This window comes from Thamnophis sirtalis, unplaced genomic scaffold, assembly GCF_051295495.1.
Source record: "Thamnophis sirtalis isolate CommonGarterSnake01/CBP01778 unplaced genomic scaffold, rThaSir2_p1.2 scaffold_8, whole genome shotgun sequence".
NCBI classification, from domain to species: Eukaryota; Metazoa; Chordata; class Lepidosauria; order Squamata; family Natricidae; genus Thamnophis; species Thamnophis sirtalis.
This window is the reverse complement of record NW_028261388.1, coordinates 25,734,372-25,750,714: the sequence shown is the minus strand read 5'-3', so window position 1 is coordinate 25,750,714 and position 16,343 is coordinate 25,734,372. Positions and strand designations below refer to the sequence as shown.

At 32.8% G+C, this 16,343-nt stretch overlaps 1 protein-coding gene across 5 annotated transcripts in view; it reads right to left on the bottom strand.

The window, feature by feature from the left end:
• Positions 1 to 16,343, bottom strand: part of NBEA (neurobeachin) — a 360,491-nt gene that overhangs the window by 174,804 nt on the left and 169,344 nt on the right. For all 5 annotated transcript variants that reach the window (XM_087721296.1, XM_087721298.1, XM_087721299.1 and 2 more), the window contains one exon: positions 15,177 to 15,343. In XM_087721296.1, coding sequence (XP_087577422.1) covers positions 15,177 to 15,343 — 167 coding nt within the window. The remainder of the gene's footprint in view (positions 1 to 15,176; positions 15,344 to 16,343) is intronic.

The following is a 16,343-nucleotide window of genomic DNA, read 5'->3' as shown; positions in this document are numbered from 1 at the left end:
CTAAAGGAATTTTATAGCCCATAAAATTTAAATTTCTAAAAACAATAGTACACATTCCTTCATTAAGCTTGTAATGGGCTAACACGATTAGAGCTGAGCTGCATCTCTTTTGAGATTTGTGCAACATACACATAAGACCTTAGGCAAAGCAAATCCTTTAGGGGACATCTATGGTTCATCTTATCTTAATAATAGATTAAATTAACACTGCAAAAACTAATTGCCAGAATCAGATACTGTATACATTGTTTGTTATAACCAGTCTTACTTATGCTATGTCCTGTAAAATCCTAGCAGAATTTAAGCAAATGGCCTGGGAGTTGGATATTCAGGTGGATATGGGTGAAATTTCCCATCTTTGTTATATCAAAATCATCCCGCACCTTGGACTTTATGTAATTTTAAGCATATACTTTAATTGTTGTGAATGTTTCACTATATGTTTGTGTGGCCTCAGATTTAATAAATATTTTTTCCTTGTTGGTTACATGACATATATAGTTACTTGTAAGCAAGAGAACTAGGGGATGTGGTGGCTCAGTGGCTAAGATGCTGAGCTTGTCGATCAAAAAGGTTGGCAGTTTGAATCCCTAGCACGGGTACACCACAGGGTGGTGGGTTGTGTGTGTAGTCCCTTACTCTATACTCTTTATGTATATGACTACATTCCCACTCATACCTATAATACTATTATTAAATTTTCAGATGATGCAACAGTGATGGGACTCATCCCCCCCAGAGATGAATCTATCGAGATGAGGTAGATGAGGTAGACTGGTTGCTTTCGTGTTGTGGAGACCTTAACCTGGACCTTAACATCAATAAGACCAAGGAGCTTATAGTGGACTATAGAAGGAATAGATCAGACATCCAGCCCTTGGTTATCAATGGAGAGCAAGTGGAGCAAGTGGCCAGTTTTAAGTTTATTTGGGTGTTATCATAAAAGAGGACCTGATCTGGGGTAATCACATTGCAGCACTGGTCAAAAGGCCCCAGCAGAGATTATACCACCTGAGACTTCTCAGGAAACAATAACTGAATGAAAAACTGCTGGTGACCTTTTACCGCTGCACCATAGAGAGTATGTTAACTAACAGCACCTGTGTATGGTTTGCCACTTACACAGTGGCAGATAGGACAGTGCTCCAGAAGGTTAACAACATTGCCCAGAGGATCATTGGTTGCCCTCTCCCCCCCTTGGAAGAGCTTTATAACTCCCACTGCCTTAAGAAAGTCCATATTATCCTGGGCCCCTTTTTTTTGAACTATTACCATCTGGCAGACGGTACAGGACAATAAAAACAAGGACAAATAGGCTGAAAAACTGCTTCTATCCTAGAGCAGTAACTATATGGAATTCTACAGTATAGTGTAATATTAATGCAGTATCAGGGTTTTCAATTCAATAGTATAGAATGAAAAGGATGTGTTTTTGTTTTATTTTTATAGTTTTCTTATGTATGATGTACACTGAAGATGGCATTTAATTTCGTTGTATGAGGTGCAATGACAATAAAGTTAAAAGAGAACAAGAAACTTTCTGTTGTTGGCAGGGATTTTAGAGGTATTAATGTGGAAGTGAGCAAATTTAGAAGTCCCATTTGAGGAAATTCTAGTTCAGTCATTTTTTTCTTTGTGCAAATATTAGCATTATATCAAATTACAAAAAGTAATGTCTGTTTCTTCTAATAATGAAATATTAGACCTAGTAGCTTATAAAAGAACTATTTCTCTAAGTGCAATAGAGACAACTGTTTCAGCTGTATAAACCTGAGAACAAGAAAGTCCTAAATGTTTCCAAAGAAGGTGCAAAAAAACTTTATGGCTGACATTTATGCAATAAATGTCACACCAGGGATAGGACTGCACTTAACTTCCATCAGTTAGCAGTTGTCTTGTGCACTGAAGCATGAGGGCTTAATATTCCTTTAGAAAACCTATCCAGTCTTATCAGCTAATACCATACTTACAATTATTTAATTCTTAACATTCTTTTTGTTTTGACAATAAATGAAGCACCTCAACGGGTTAATTCTGTTCTATGAAAGTATTTCAATTGGACTTCTAAATTTTCTCCATCAAAGTAGTCATGAGTGCCGAAAGATGCTAATTTTATGAGTAAGTCTACATACTTAAGAAAAACTGGCTTCTCTCTCATTGCTTCTGATAGGCTGTTTTAATTATATATTAAGATATTAGCTACTATCATAAAAACATAGAATTAGAAGAGGTACTTAGGCCACTGAGTCTAAGTGCAGGAATTAAAATAGATAATTTTCACGTACTGACTACAAATAGGACCAGCAACAGTTGATTAGAAATGCTAATCATGAAGCGAAATATAATGTGACAGCATTCTAAGTTCTGACCCTGGTGATTAAGCAAATCTCCCACAGTCATTAAGTCATGTGACCATAACTTAGGACTTCCTGCTAGCTTTCCCCTTGGTTTTGCTTGTTGGAAGCTGTCTATGAAGGTAACAAATAATGATCATGTGATTATAGAACAGAGTGACCATTGTAAATGTGGTTGCTAAGTGCCTTATTTGTGATCATGTGACTTCAGGTGGCAACGCTGTGAAGGTTGAAACTTGAGGACTGGTCATAAATCTCCTTTTTTGGTGACTTCGTAAATTCAAAGTTGAATAAGTGATCGGTAAGCTAGGCCCACTTGTAAAGCATTCCAGAAAAGTGACTATCTGCCCCAGCTTGAATTATCTAACAAGAGAAAGCACACTTTGGTTTGTTGAATTATTCTTACTTTTAGAAAGTTTCTAACATTCAGTCAGAATTTCCCTCCCAAAGTTTAAATTTATTATTACATGTCCTATACTCAAAAACAAGATGAATAAGTCTTAACATTTTTTCTATGAGATATCCTTTAAGTATCTGATGGGTGCTACCATATTCTACCACGTGTCTTGTCTTACAAACTGAAACTAGCCATTTAGGAAAGGGCAGCTGTAAAACAATCCCAAGCTTGCTTGGTCATATTCTGAACCAATTCTTCATCATCTACCTTTGTAAAACCATCGTGTTTCCAAACAGTAATAACAGTCATGATTTCTCTTCCCCAATCAGCGATGAATTGCTATGTCTTTCCTTCCTTGCTGACAACATTACAAAAAAAAAATATCTCTGAGAAGAATGTGGTCAGGTTATAAAAATAAATAAATCTCTTTCTCTAGTTTTCCAATATGTTGCATTCTCTGACAATTCTAGCTCATTATTTGTTTTTGTTTCTCCTCACTTTTACAACATCCAGATTGCCCTCTTTTCACTTCTTTCCTTCCATCTTCTCTTCAGTTCCAATTACACACCTTAATGTTTTTTATCTCATTTTCCTTTCATGCATTCTCAGCTTCTTCATAAAATATATATCTTCCAGCTTCCCATTCTCGTCCCTATTTCTCTCATTTCCTTCTCCCATTTCTGAATTTTCTACCTCTTACTCTCCTGGCACTAAAAAACTACCTAGGTTTCAAAGTTACTTCAAAACCAATGAACCTTGAGGGTCTTCTTAATCTTATTTATTTCCCCAAAACAAAATTAGATTGCACACAAAATTGCTTTCTTTTACACCTGGCATCTCAGGCTGCAGGAAAAAAATCAACATACATTATTCTAATGCCAACAATCTTTCTTGTTAAATGTTGTTGTAACCATAGTTATTTATAAAAACTTTGGTAAAAATCTGCTATGCTGATATATGATAATCATCTTACATCACTAAAAATGATTACGCCTCTGGCTTAATAGAGAATCTAAACCACTGTGAATCCATTGATTTCAGAAGAAATTGTACTAATTCTAAAGAAATTAGAATAATACACAACAATTCCAATCTTCCTATTTTGTAAAATGAATGTAATAGAAAATAGTAGATAATGCAATTTTAATATGTTGACATGGAGAATCAGATTGAAAAATAAATAAGTTAGGAATGCACTACTAAAGTTATATATGTGAAAAAAGATTCCTGCCTAAGACAATTTAAACATAAAACTGTGTAGAATTACTGTAATTAATTGCATAATAGAAATATTATAATTAGAATTTTCTATGTTAAGTAAGAAAGTTCATGGTCAGTGCCACTGTAAGATGATCGTTTTAACAATTTATTCTCTAAGGAAATGTAACTACTGGAAGCTGTTAAAATTACCTTAAATGTTAACATTAAGAAAATTTAAAGAGGCATCGCTGCTGAAACTGCCACTGTTCAAAAGATGAACATTGAACTTTGCCATAAAGGGGGGGGGAACCCTTGAGCACAGATAAATCTTCTTCTATGGAAGGAAAACATCAGAAAAGAAAATATTGCTAGCAGATGTATATGGAAATGATTGAACTCAAAATTTTTCTTCTTGGGGAAGAGAGTCAGAATTGGACACAACTGTCGGTTGTGATGAATATGAAATAAAAACACACTAAAACCATCCACAATGTTGCCATGATCACAAATTTCATAGGTTAACTAAGTTAGCCTACTATGAAATGAAAAAAGGAGAAGGAAAGAGGGACGACAATGTAAGAACTCAAACCCACATTTTAAAATACCATTTTAGTGTTTTAAATTTCTTTGTAATTTGAAGTAATGTACACTTGGCATTTCTATACAAGTTAGACAAATTGTTTAAAGGGAACAAACTTTCTGAATTATACATTTTTCCAATTATGAGTTCAATTGTCATAAGACTACATAAAATTTGTATTTTCTCAAATTATTTTATATACAATTTCAAAAATACCTAAATATTCTCATACAATCCATTTGGTTTGCTATTATCTCTATTGTAACTTCCCCTAATACATATGAGTCGGGAATTTAGAAGTGGTTTGCCATTGTCTACTGTACATAACATGGGATTAGGGACTGCTTTATGCTCATCATCTCTACCTGTCCCATTTGGAGAGATTCTCTGGCATGGAGGCCAGAAAAGTAATCAAGCCTGTTATTAGCAAATTGTATTTTTGGGAGCTACTCAGCTGGAATTATATACTTTAATTTTTATTTAAATGTACATGGTGTTTATATTGTATTTTACCGTACTTTTCAGAGTGTAAGACACACTCCCCCCCTAAAAGAGGGTGAAAATTTGGGTAACCCTGCCCACCCCTTGCCCCCCCACCCTCTGCCTCCTGGCTCCCAGCAATTTACCTCCTTGCAGCAAACAGGGGAAATGGGGCTTGCGGAGGCGGCCTTAGGCTATGGAAATCCCTGCAGCCTGAAACAGCTGATCATTGGAAGGCCCGTGCTAAAACTGAAATTGAAAGGAGCTGTTTGCTGTTTGCTGCAAGTAGGCAAATTGCTGGGAGACAGAGGCAGATTTCTTTTCCTTGGGCTAATCAGGCTAAACTAGAACAGGCTGTTTGCTGAAAGGAGGTAAGTCAATAACTATAAATGCCTATAAAATGTTCAAATTATTAGACTTATTTTTTCAAGACTGCTTTATTATTTTTCTAGACAACTTAACACAATGAAGAAGCTTTTTAAAATAAATGCTTGATCTGAAGAGGCCCAGTGCTATTGTATCTTCTTTTAAATAGAAGAGAATAACATATACTTTCAGAAAGCCACATCAATTTTAACAGCATCTGTACAAGTATAGTCTGAAATGTAACACCACAAACAGTGTGTATCATCTGTACTTTTTGCTGTTTGCTGCGAGGAGGCAAATTGCTGGGAGGCAAATTTTTTCTCTGGTTTTTCTCTCCAAAAGCTAGGGGTGTCTTATACTTTGGAGCATCTTATACGTCGGAGCATCTTATACTCCAAAAAATACGTAATTTCTTTTCTATAAGGAACAGGATAGGTAGCCATATTAATTGATATAAATAAATTAACAAAAGAATAAATACTGACTACGCAGTGAGACAAAAATGTGTGGTATGGTATTTCCTCTTTATAAATTGTAGTAATTTATTTTTAACACAGAGATACTATATTTCTGGCTGACAATCTAAATCTGTAGGAAATATTAGATAAATTATATGATATAATAAAAGTGCAGACCTATTAGATAAAACTAAAGTGTGTTTGATTGATAAGGAAAATGCAGTGAAGAATAAGTTAGAACAGCACTATGTGCCCCCTCCTGCCTCAAAAAGCCTATAGCAAGCAAATGAATTTGTGTATCTCAGTAAAATATTTAGGGACAAGTACACAATAGGTAATTTTTCAGCCACGCAAATGCTGGCAATAGCATTAATGGTCTAAGTAGATTTAGTCAGATTTGCTTTCTTTTTATTTTATCCTCTACCACCAATTTCTTTAGCTCATTCCTTCTTGTTCCTTTTGTGTAATATGCACTTCTGTATTTTGTTGACCTAGAAGGCAACTAGATGGGTAATTACATAAGGACATGTAACAGCAAAGAAAAACCAGGATTCTATACTTTATAGAAAAGTAATTTTAAAGAAAACTGGTCATTTGCCTTGAGCACATATAAAAAAAACTGTTCTTTTCTGGTTGCTCACTAATCTTGATGGGTTAAATTTCTTCCTGAATTATGGAAGATTTCACTCCACAATTAGAATTTGTGGATAGGGTTTCTAACCCTTTCTATCCTTTCCCAGTGTCAGCTGTTCCTCTCAAGGAAATTTAAAAGAAAATATCCTTACTTAACGTTTAAGTAGATGATACAAATATGTCTAAAAAGAAAAATGAACCCATATTGATATTCTATACATTGCTATATAGCGATTCAAATACTGTAGTTAATGGCTTATCAGTATCTCAGTAAATGGACTCATATTTGTTCAGCAGTACGGTATCATGGACCATGAATAATGACTTTTTAAAAATGTAATACAATTTAAAAACATATTGGCCATGCAGTTTTAGAACAACTGTAAAGAATTTAGATTAATTTTAATTTTAATTATTAGCCTGTAAAAATATTAAAATGCAGATTTGGGACTAGTAAGATATGGTGATTATCCCCTTAAGATTGTGCTCGATTCCTGGTGACTTTGTAGACATGGTGACAATATAGTTTTCTTGGCAGAAATACAGTTGTGTTTATCACTGCCTTTCAGGAGTTTTTAAAAAGCTTTCCAATGTAGTTTAAGACTTTGACATTTCCTAAAGGTCTCCAACTCAAGTATTATCCAAGCCTGACCCTGCTTAGATTATGAATCCAGCCAAGAATCCACAGCTTGCAAAAAGTAATAATAAAACATAGTTGTTTCTGCATTAATTATATTTGGTCAAGCTGGTTTGTGTTTTTCTAATTTTTTTTTACCACAGTACAAGAATTTAATTTGCCTTAAATTAAATCCATTGGATACCATTTTAAATAGTTGTAACTTGTAGGACTTCCTTCCTTCCTTCCCTTCCTTCCTTCCCTTCCTTCCTTCCTTCCTTCTTTCCTTCTATATTCTTTCTTTCCTTTCTTTTTCCTTTCTTTTTTTCTCCCTCTTTCTTTCTTTTTTCTCTTTTTCCTTCTCTCTCTCTCTCTCTCTCCCTCCCCCTCCCCTTCAGAGCCGCATTTTCTGAGAGCTCAATCTGATATTAGTTCATTGCTTGCTGCCTTCTTGGCCACAGCTGGCCTCTTGCTGTTCACAGCTGAAAAGTGAAATAAATGCCTGCTCTAACAAAAGGCAGATGAAAGTAATTCTGATCAAGTATAGTCATTTCCCGTAATTTTATCAGCCTACAGTTATTTACATGATCTCTGGAAATGATTGGTTGTTCCTCTAAATGTAATATTAGTTTTTTATATTCTATAAAGTTCAGTAGTGTATGTGGAGCTCAGTAAAAGTTTTCTAATCTTTCACTTTGTTATTAAGTAATATCAACATTCTAACTAAATTATAAGATTGTAAATTCGTTACATAGATTTTGCTTCCAGTCATTAGCTCATGTTATTATCTATTTAATTTTCCTACTGTATATAAAGCTTTAAAGGGGAGATACTTAATATGCTAGTCCTTACAATATATTCATTGACCTCAGTTACTAAACTTTTATTTGAGGAAGTTGTGTAAGTGAACCTATGTTCTTAGCTAGTGGCTTAGGTTGCAGTTTAATACTCTGTAGATTGGAAAATAACACTGTGTTTGTTGGAAAATAGTATTTCCTATTTTAAATTGTTCTTGCTTTGATTATAGACATTTATTATCTTTATCAAAAATGTAATAGTGGGGTAATTTAAAATGGGTATAGTAGTGGTTTATTGGACAACAAAATGGTCTCTTTTGCAAATGGATCCACTGCTTGCTAAATAGAGTAGGTTTGTTTCAACTAATTTTGCTTAATATTGCTCACAATTACATTGAAATGAAATATTATTGCTATATAGTTTAAAATCAGAAACAGACTTTTATAACTTCAAATAATTATTTACCTACTAATTTCATAATTTCAGCAAAGGTAATGTTGAATTTAGATAAGTAAAACATTAAAACTAGGTGGGGAAGGCATATATGAATATTCTAACACCGCCCCGAAGAAGTTTAGAAAATATCTAACATTTTATTTTATATTGATATGATCTTTAGATTTTCTATTTTTTGATACCTTATTGTACGCAGTGGTTTTGTAATGAGCTTATCAAACTCTTTCACAGTTGATTGAAAGCTGATTAATGTGCGTCATATAAAGATGTCTAACAATGTGTTGAAAGAAGAAACAAGCCTACTCCAGCTATCACAAATCTGACCAAGGGAAGCTTATAAATTTCCTTTATTCTACACATGGTGCCAGTTTAGCAAACCTTTTAGGAAAAAATAAATAAAACAGTACAGCCGTATGGTGCTAGACGCATAAATCAAATACTGTACTTTCTTTTTTACTTTTTTTTACTGTTTTCTGCTAAAATTAAAGATTATTTATTCTTTTTCCATATTCGGTGCTTTTATAATTATTACCTTCTCAAATGCTATGACGTTGATCTTAAAAGTACTGCATAGTATAATTAGTTTAGTAATCATAGATAAGTGCAACAGATTTCAGATTAATGCTCATTGTTTTTAAGTGTCATCATTAGCATTGTTAAACTTGATAAAATACACTACTTTTAAAACATACACCACTCCTGATGTCAAGATCTCCAGAAAAATTATGTTTGTTATCACTTGTGGTCAATAATACTCAAGATCATCAATTACATTCTTCATGTGATTTTAATTTATCTTACCAACATTGTTTAAATTAAGTGCCTTTCTACTGTAGGTAACATATACTTCACCCCTTTTATTGGTTCCACTATACTTTCAGAAGCAAATTAATACACCATAACATTAGCAATTAAACAAAAGCTTCTGACATCAGAAATCGTGTACTTTTATTTTACATGTACATTCAACACTCCTGAGGCATGTAACATGACCTAAGTACACAAACCATAATATTCCACATTGTTTCTTAAGTATATTAAATTGTGTTTAACATTTTAAAATCTGAATGCCTTCTTACAAGACTGTATGAAGCAATCTAGAGACAGTAGAAAGATGAAAAATATGCCAATTGTGATCAAAGAACTATACAGAAGAACAGATGATTTATGAAAATGGCTGAATTATCTAAATTCAGACTATAAGCAGAAAGGCAAGAGGTCACAGTCCAGTCTATAAATATCATAGTAACAATATATCATCTGTACTATTCAGCCAGTGAAAAACTGAAGAAAGAGCTATAGCTCCAAGCATTAAGAAAAAATTAACAGTGAAACCAATTGGTGATAAAATATATGCTTTCTTGGTATGGAATCTGTGCTGATATATGAACAGAATGATTCACAGCTAGCAACATAATTTTCTATAATCTATGGAACTATCTCAATTTTTCAGTAATTTTAACAAGGTAATAATAGATTTGACTTGATATTTACCTTTAACAAATACAAGAATTATTTCACAATGCAACATTACTGAAGTTATTGGTACAAGGCAATATTATTTTCATAAAGACTATGGAATCTAAGTGAATCCCATTCTTTGCTATGGAGGTTCACTTGTGCCTTTGTGTCCACTCATTTTTACTTAACCTAATCTATAGTATATCATAGATTACTATCATTGGAAAAACCTGAAGGACACAGCACTATGTGTGCTGCTTTCAGCTCTCACAAAACAGATAGGCAGTTGAATGATTAGGCCAATAAATCTAGTAGCAGAGTTTTTATTTTTGTGTTAAGAAAGAAAATGCATTGCTATTTTAAGAAAATAGACATTTATATAGATCAGGAATGCAATAAGAAGCTTGTTCTATCAGAAAAAAAGCTGCTCAGTTTAACAAAATATAAATGAAGGTGATTCAGAAAAGAATAAAAGTCGTCCATTTCATTACAAAATAATTATAATGTGCCTCTATGTTACTTTTTATAACAACTGTTAATACATAACACTATTAACCACGGGAAACTTACTGAAATACTTCCGTCTAGATCAATATATGCCACATTTTTCTCCAGCAAATAGTAATTATCCATCAGAAGAATTCTTAATCAATATTCTAAGTTAACTTATGATTTAGAGTAGAGTCAACAAATACTATACAACTACTTTCAGAAGAGATTTAGTCATAAGATACTTAGAGCCATTTGTCTCATTTTTTTAAAAAGGGAGAGGAAATACACATATGAACTTAACAAATGAATTTCTTGCTTAATAACTAAGTGGTAGTAAGAATAATTGTTAAATATCACAAAAACAAATCAAGCTCTCCTTATTTATTAAAGCAATGCTTTCTGCCATATTAAGGTAGAATTTATTTTAAATATCAGGAATCAAATGCAAATCTATCTAAAATATTAAGTATATGTTTGAAAGAAAATATGAAAATACTTATAATTAAGTCAACAAGCAAATATAAATGGGAAATGAAATTTGTTTCAAGAACTTTATTTGCGCAAATATTCCCATTCAAAAGTTTCTCTCCCTCTCTCTCTTTCTCTCTCTCTCTCCCTCCCTCTCTCTCTCTCTCCCTCCCTCCCCCCCTCTCTCTCTGTAACAAATTGGCTACAGAAGGTAAGCTTAGCCTTATAAACCAATCTAATATATAAGAAAAGGTTAAAGGGCATACAAAAAATCACTACTTCACTGAAAAAATCTGACATCCAATTTTCAAGCTGATTTATCAGTAGAAAGCTAAAATTGATAGTTGCCACTGGTTGGTAGGTAGCTGTCTGAAAAAGCTGCTACAAAGCCTGTAGTTTTGATTTAGCCACATAGATCAATATAAACCTATACTGTTTCAATTTTACAAATATTGATTTTCTGATATAACTTCAGGAAAAGAACATATATCATCAGCTTACAGAAAATAATCTTGAAATTTATTTCATAAACTTTCATTCAAAAAGGTTATTAAAAGATATGTGAAATACAGTAAGAGAAAGAGTCACTGCTAACATAGAATGGAATGAAAAAACATTCTATGTAGTCAGGATGCTCAGCTTTGAGATTTTATTCCCCCCCCCCCCGCATCTGTCCCATTCTAATTGGACACGTATATTACCCCAGTTGTGAAGCATTCATCTAATATTTCTATTTATCTCTCCCTACTCCATCATTCCATGCTTGAAAATTGCTTTATCGTGTTTGATGAAAAATAATCATCATTTGCTGAAGAAAAGAAGATGCTGTCATAAAGATGAAGAGCATGATATGTGTTCTATAATGCTTTAATGTATGTTTTAAATATATTTTCTAAATAAGCTTTAGTAGATGATTTTAAAAAAATACTTTGGATCTTTAAAAAAAAAAACTATTTTAAATAAGATAAAGCAATAAATAATTCCAAGTGTTGATGCCAGAACTGTTCTTTGTTCTTTGTCTGTAATTGGAGGCCTCTGAATTGAGAGCTTTGGAATGACACCAATCAGAAATACTAAAATGTAACCTATAAAAATTATAGTAAAATCACATATTTCATTATAAATTACAGGAGTCTCAAATTAATAATGTTTAAGACTATGATGTAGATTAATTTCCTGTGGTCTAGTTACCATGCAAAAATATACATACATTGTAAAAAAAGTATATTTTAAAAATTTTATAAGAGAAGAATGCTGTCAATTAATAGCAATGTTTAAAAAGATAGAATCATTGCAAGACAAAGAGAAAGAAATGTACTTTTTTGTACTTCTCCTTTTCTGCCCTATACATATTTCTTTCATTTCAACAGATTTCCATGTGAAAAGAAACTAGGATGTGGCTGTGAACATAAATTAGATGTGCAGCAGATTATGTAGATGAAGTTTATCTATAATAAATTGATTTCACTGGAGTTAGACACTTGTCCAGCAACATTTTTCATTCACATAAATGGAATGGAAGCAGCATCCACGTATGAATACATAAAATTGTAGGGACTGAGAGTTTTCCATACATGTTGCTCTCAGTGAACAGAGATCAGCGTATAGATGTGAAACACTTGTCAGACAGAATCAGAGTTATTAACATTTCTATTACATGCTGGACCAAGGACATGTATGTCAAATGGTGAGGGGAAGCATGACAGAATTGTTGCTTGATGACTGGGAAGGATACTTTCATACTACCTCAGCTGCAATGATTCCCCATCCCAATTTATTATTTTCTCTGGCAAGAATCAGGACTGATGTGAGCTTGATAGTAGAGGAGGAGAAATATTTTATTCAAGCACTATCACACAGGCAGAAAATGATTCTGATCTTCATATGCCCTATCTTTTGTATGCTATTTATTTTTAATAAACTATATAAGAAATGAAATATGAATTTCTTCTGTGGTTTGGCACAACACTGATTTTAAATAAATACATACTGGAGTCAATACTGCTTAACATTATTATGGATAATTTTAGCTATTGTGAGCCAGATCTATTACTATTATTTCTAAATAGCAAATACTGCAAGAGAAGCAAATTAAACTCTACATATTAATCTCTTCAAACAGGAAAAAAAACTCAGAAGGCTAAGGCTATAAAGATTCCACCTATGGCTAAAAGGAATTAAATTTACAGTTATAGTAAAAGGTAGTAAAAGTACACAAGATGCCTTACTGTATGAAATCGCATGTATTAAACACATGAACAAATTTCAAAAGTAAGAGAACTTTAAATAGAATGATTGCACTAAAATATTTTAAAAATTGAAAAATTGTTTCAACCCTATTAAGTTTGGTTTATTGATTAAGGTATCAGGCTAGAAATCAGATTATGAGTTTTACTTTCGCTTTAGGCATGAAAGCTGGCAAGGTGACTTTAGGCCAGCACAGCCCACCGCAAAGGGCTGTTGTGCAAAAAATAAGAGAGTATTAGTTATGTTCACTGCTTGAGTTATTTGTAAAAACAATAAAGGTGGGATTATAAATAATTAAACATTAAACAGAGAAAGGTCTCTACATAGATAATATAAATATCTATAGCTTCTGTTATTTATGGGGCAAATTTGTTGGAGATAAGATCCTGACTGAGGCAGGATCATGTTTATTTTATATAACATTATGTAAAGTATATTTTTTCCTCCAGGCAACATTTAAAATAAACTAACCATGGCAAAAGAAGATTTCTGCTTTACAAGAGAAAATATGATTCTTGTATTGATATTATTATTAATACCATCATCAAAACTTTTCCACTTTTTTAAGCGCCCTTTACTTTCCACCAGAAATATAAGTATGCCTAACATGTCTTTTTTTGTTTGTTTGTTTATATACACAGAAATAAAATATCACAGCCAGAATATTTCTGAAATCCAATAGAAATAAAGATGATACTCATTAAGAAATATTAAAGTACCATAAAATCTGATTATGCTGTACCTCTCTGATTATTTGTACACCATAATAAATGAAGAGCTATATAATCTTTTAAAGGCAAGCAATCAAAATTGGATTTATTTTATCTTTGTCCAAATGTAAAATTTCCTACAGAGACAGTTGTATTTCAGAAAGCTTTAACACTAAGGGCAGTGATGAAGTTTCATTGTCAGAAATTTTAAGTTTTTTAAGGGACTTATTACGTTCAATATTGGCAATTTTTTTAAAGGTGGAGGTTTTTTTTTTAAAAAAATCAACATGTTCCATTAAAACATTTATTCATCTTTTCATTCTTTGTACATGTACTTTTCTAAACTAATTTTACAATAAATGTGATTTTGTGTGTCATATGTTTAAATGAGTAAAAATAAGTACATACATACAGTATTCTTAAAAATAGCCAAGTATTAAATGACTATAAAACAAAATTCAATCAACTGTTCCTGAAAACCTGTTAAAACAAAGCAGACTTTATTTACTTTCCTTAATAGGAAGACTAGATAAAATTCCCTGTAAAAGGATTATAAAATTTTGTTGCTATAATTAAGAAGCCATTCCTTAACTATCACCTCTGCAGATTTCCACAAATTTGTGCAATGCAGTGCAAGTTTCAACTTTCAAAACATATTCAATATTCAATCTAGCTTTGCTTATGTGATTGTAGAACTGGGCTTCAGGAAACGTCACCTAAGGCAATTATGACTAAGCCAATCCAGCCCTGGTTAGTGTTTCAAGTGACCACTTGAGAATTCTAAGATATTGGCTAGCCACTAGCCTGAGAAGTTGGGAGAAAAAATTCTGGGAAAAACAAGGCAATGTAGAGGAATGCTACCAAGGTCACCAAATGGATGCAATCAGGAGGAGCTGAGCTGAATTCAAGAGTATCTTTATTTTTTTCTTATTACAGAACTACCATTATTTTTCCTCATCCACCTCTATGGAAGTGATCTTGACCTAAATCTGCAAAGAAAGTTAATTTAATTTTACTTCAGACTGTCATACTCTGCTATGGTTAGAGCTATCATTTTCTAATTATGGTCAATCCATTTGATAAGACTTTGGGCTCACTGGTTATATTGATACTGCTCACAAGATCTCCAAGTCTATATAATACATCCTGCTTCCTTTTGTCAAAATTTACAAAAGAAGCTTATCATATGTTCTCACCTGTAAAATGAGGAAAGAAATGAGCTCATTGGGTTAGTATAAAGGCTGAGAAAGAAATAAGATAGCATAAAGAAAAAGAGGAAGTAGTGAAAGCTAAATGAGTACTTCACAGATCAGTTAAATTCCAGATTATGCTTACAATGTAATAATTGGATGAACAGGAATTGATTCAGATTATTTGTATCACAAATGCTCACATCCATTCAAAATACCAGATCAGAAGCATATAATTAACATTCCTATAATGATTAATTAACAACATACCTATATGAAACAGCTCCCCAAGCACCATGCTTATTAGTAAGAATATTCAGTATTTTCTGCTTTAGCTGGTTTGCTGTAACATGATCACGATGCTTGGCTGCACTGATAAGATGATCACACATCTTCTCCTCTTCTCTTCTATCAGCAGCATATTGGGCACATTGAGACTAAAAAGAGAAGTGATGTTTATGATTTCATTAGCCAAATAACTTAAACTTGTTTTACTTTCTCTAAATCTTTCTTTTAAAAAAAAATCATTGAAATAGTTTAGGACACAATAGCATAGGACACAATAAAGTTTGTTTATTCCTAAACTTGAAGATACTTACTTACTTACACACACACAAACACACACACGTTTTGCCTAAGGAACCTTGGGCAGTATACAACAATCCAATGAAACAGCAAAGATATAAAACAGTCATTATCTAAAAGCATTATATAATAATTAAAAATCATTAACTATAAAAACAAAAACAAAACAAAAAGAAACCAATAGGTGGAGATATATTACAGTAAGGATGATACTTCACTAGGTTACCTATCCCATGTACTTCCCACTCCTACTAGCATAACCAGGTTTTGAGGATCCTTCAGGATCACTAGGAGTGATGAGGCCAACCTTATCTCTAGGAGAAGATCCTAAATGTGGATGCCATGACAGAACAGGTGGAGTGCCTAGGGCCCAACAAATGAATCTCCCTAGGCAAGAGATCCTGTAACATGCCTATTCTATTGGATCTGGTGAGATGGCAGATGAGCCTGGAAAGGGGCAATCCCTCAAATAACCCAGTTGTATGTCATGTAGGGCTTCATAGGTCAACCTCTGAAGTACCTTGAATTTGACCTGGAAACAGACTGGTAACCAATGCAGTTCATATAACAGAAGTGTAACATGTGCTCTACCTAAGACTGGATACTGTAAATATCCAAAACTGGGTACAAGTGAAAAATATTCATGTGAATATTTTTCAAAGAAAAATATTCAAAGATTTCTGTGTCAGCAACATCGCACAAAATTCCCAATGACTATTAAAAGATGCTTTTTGATAGAGAGCAAAAAAGAGGGGAGTATTGTCTTTAAAACACACAAACACAATTCTACACACATATATAAAGTATTTTATTATATATTTTATATAAAACATATTTTTAGTGAACTTGATA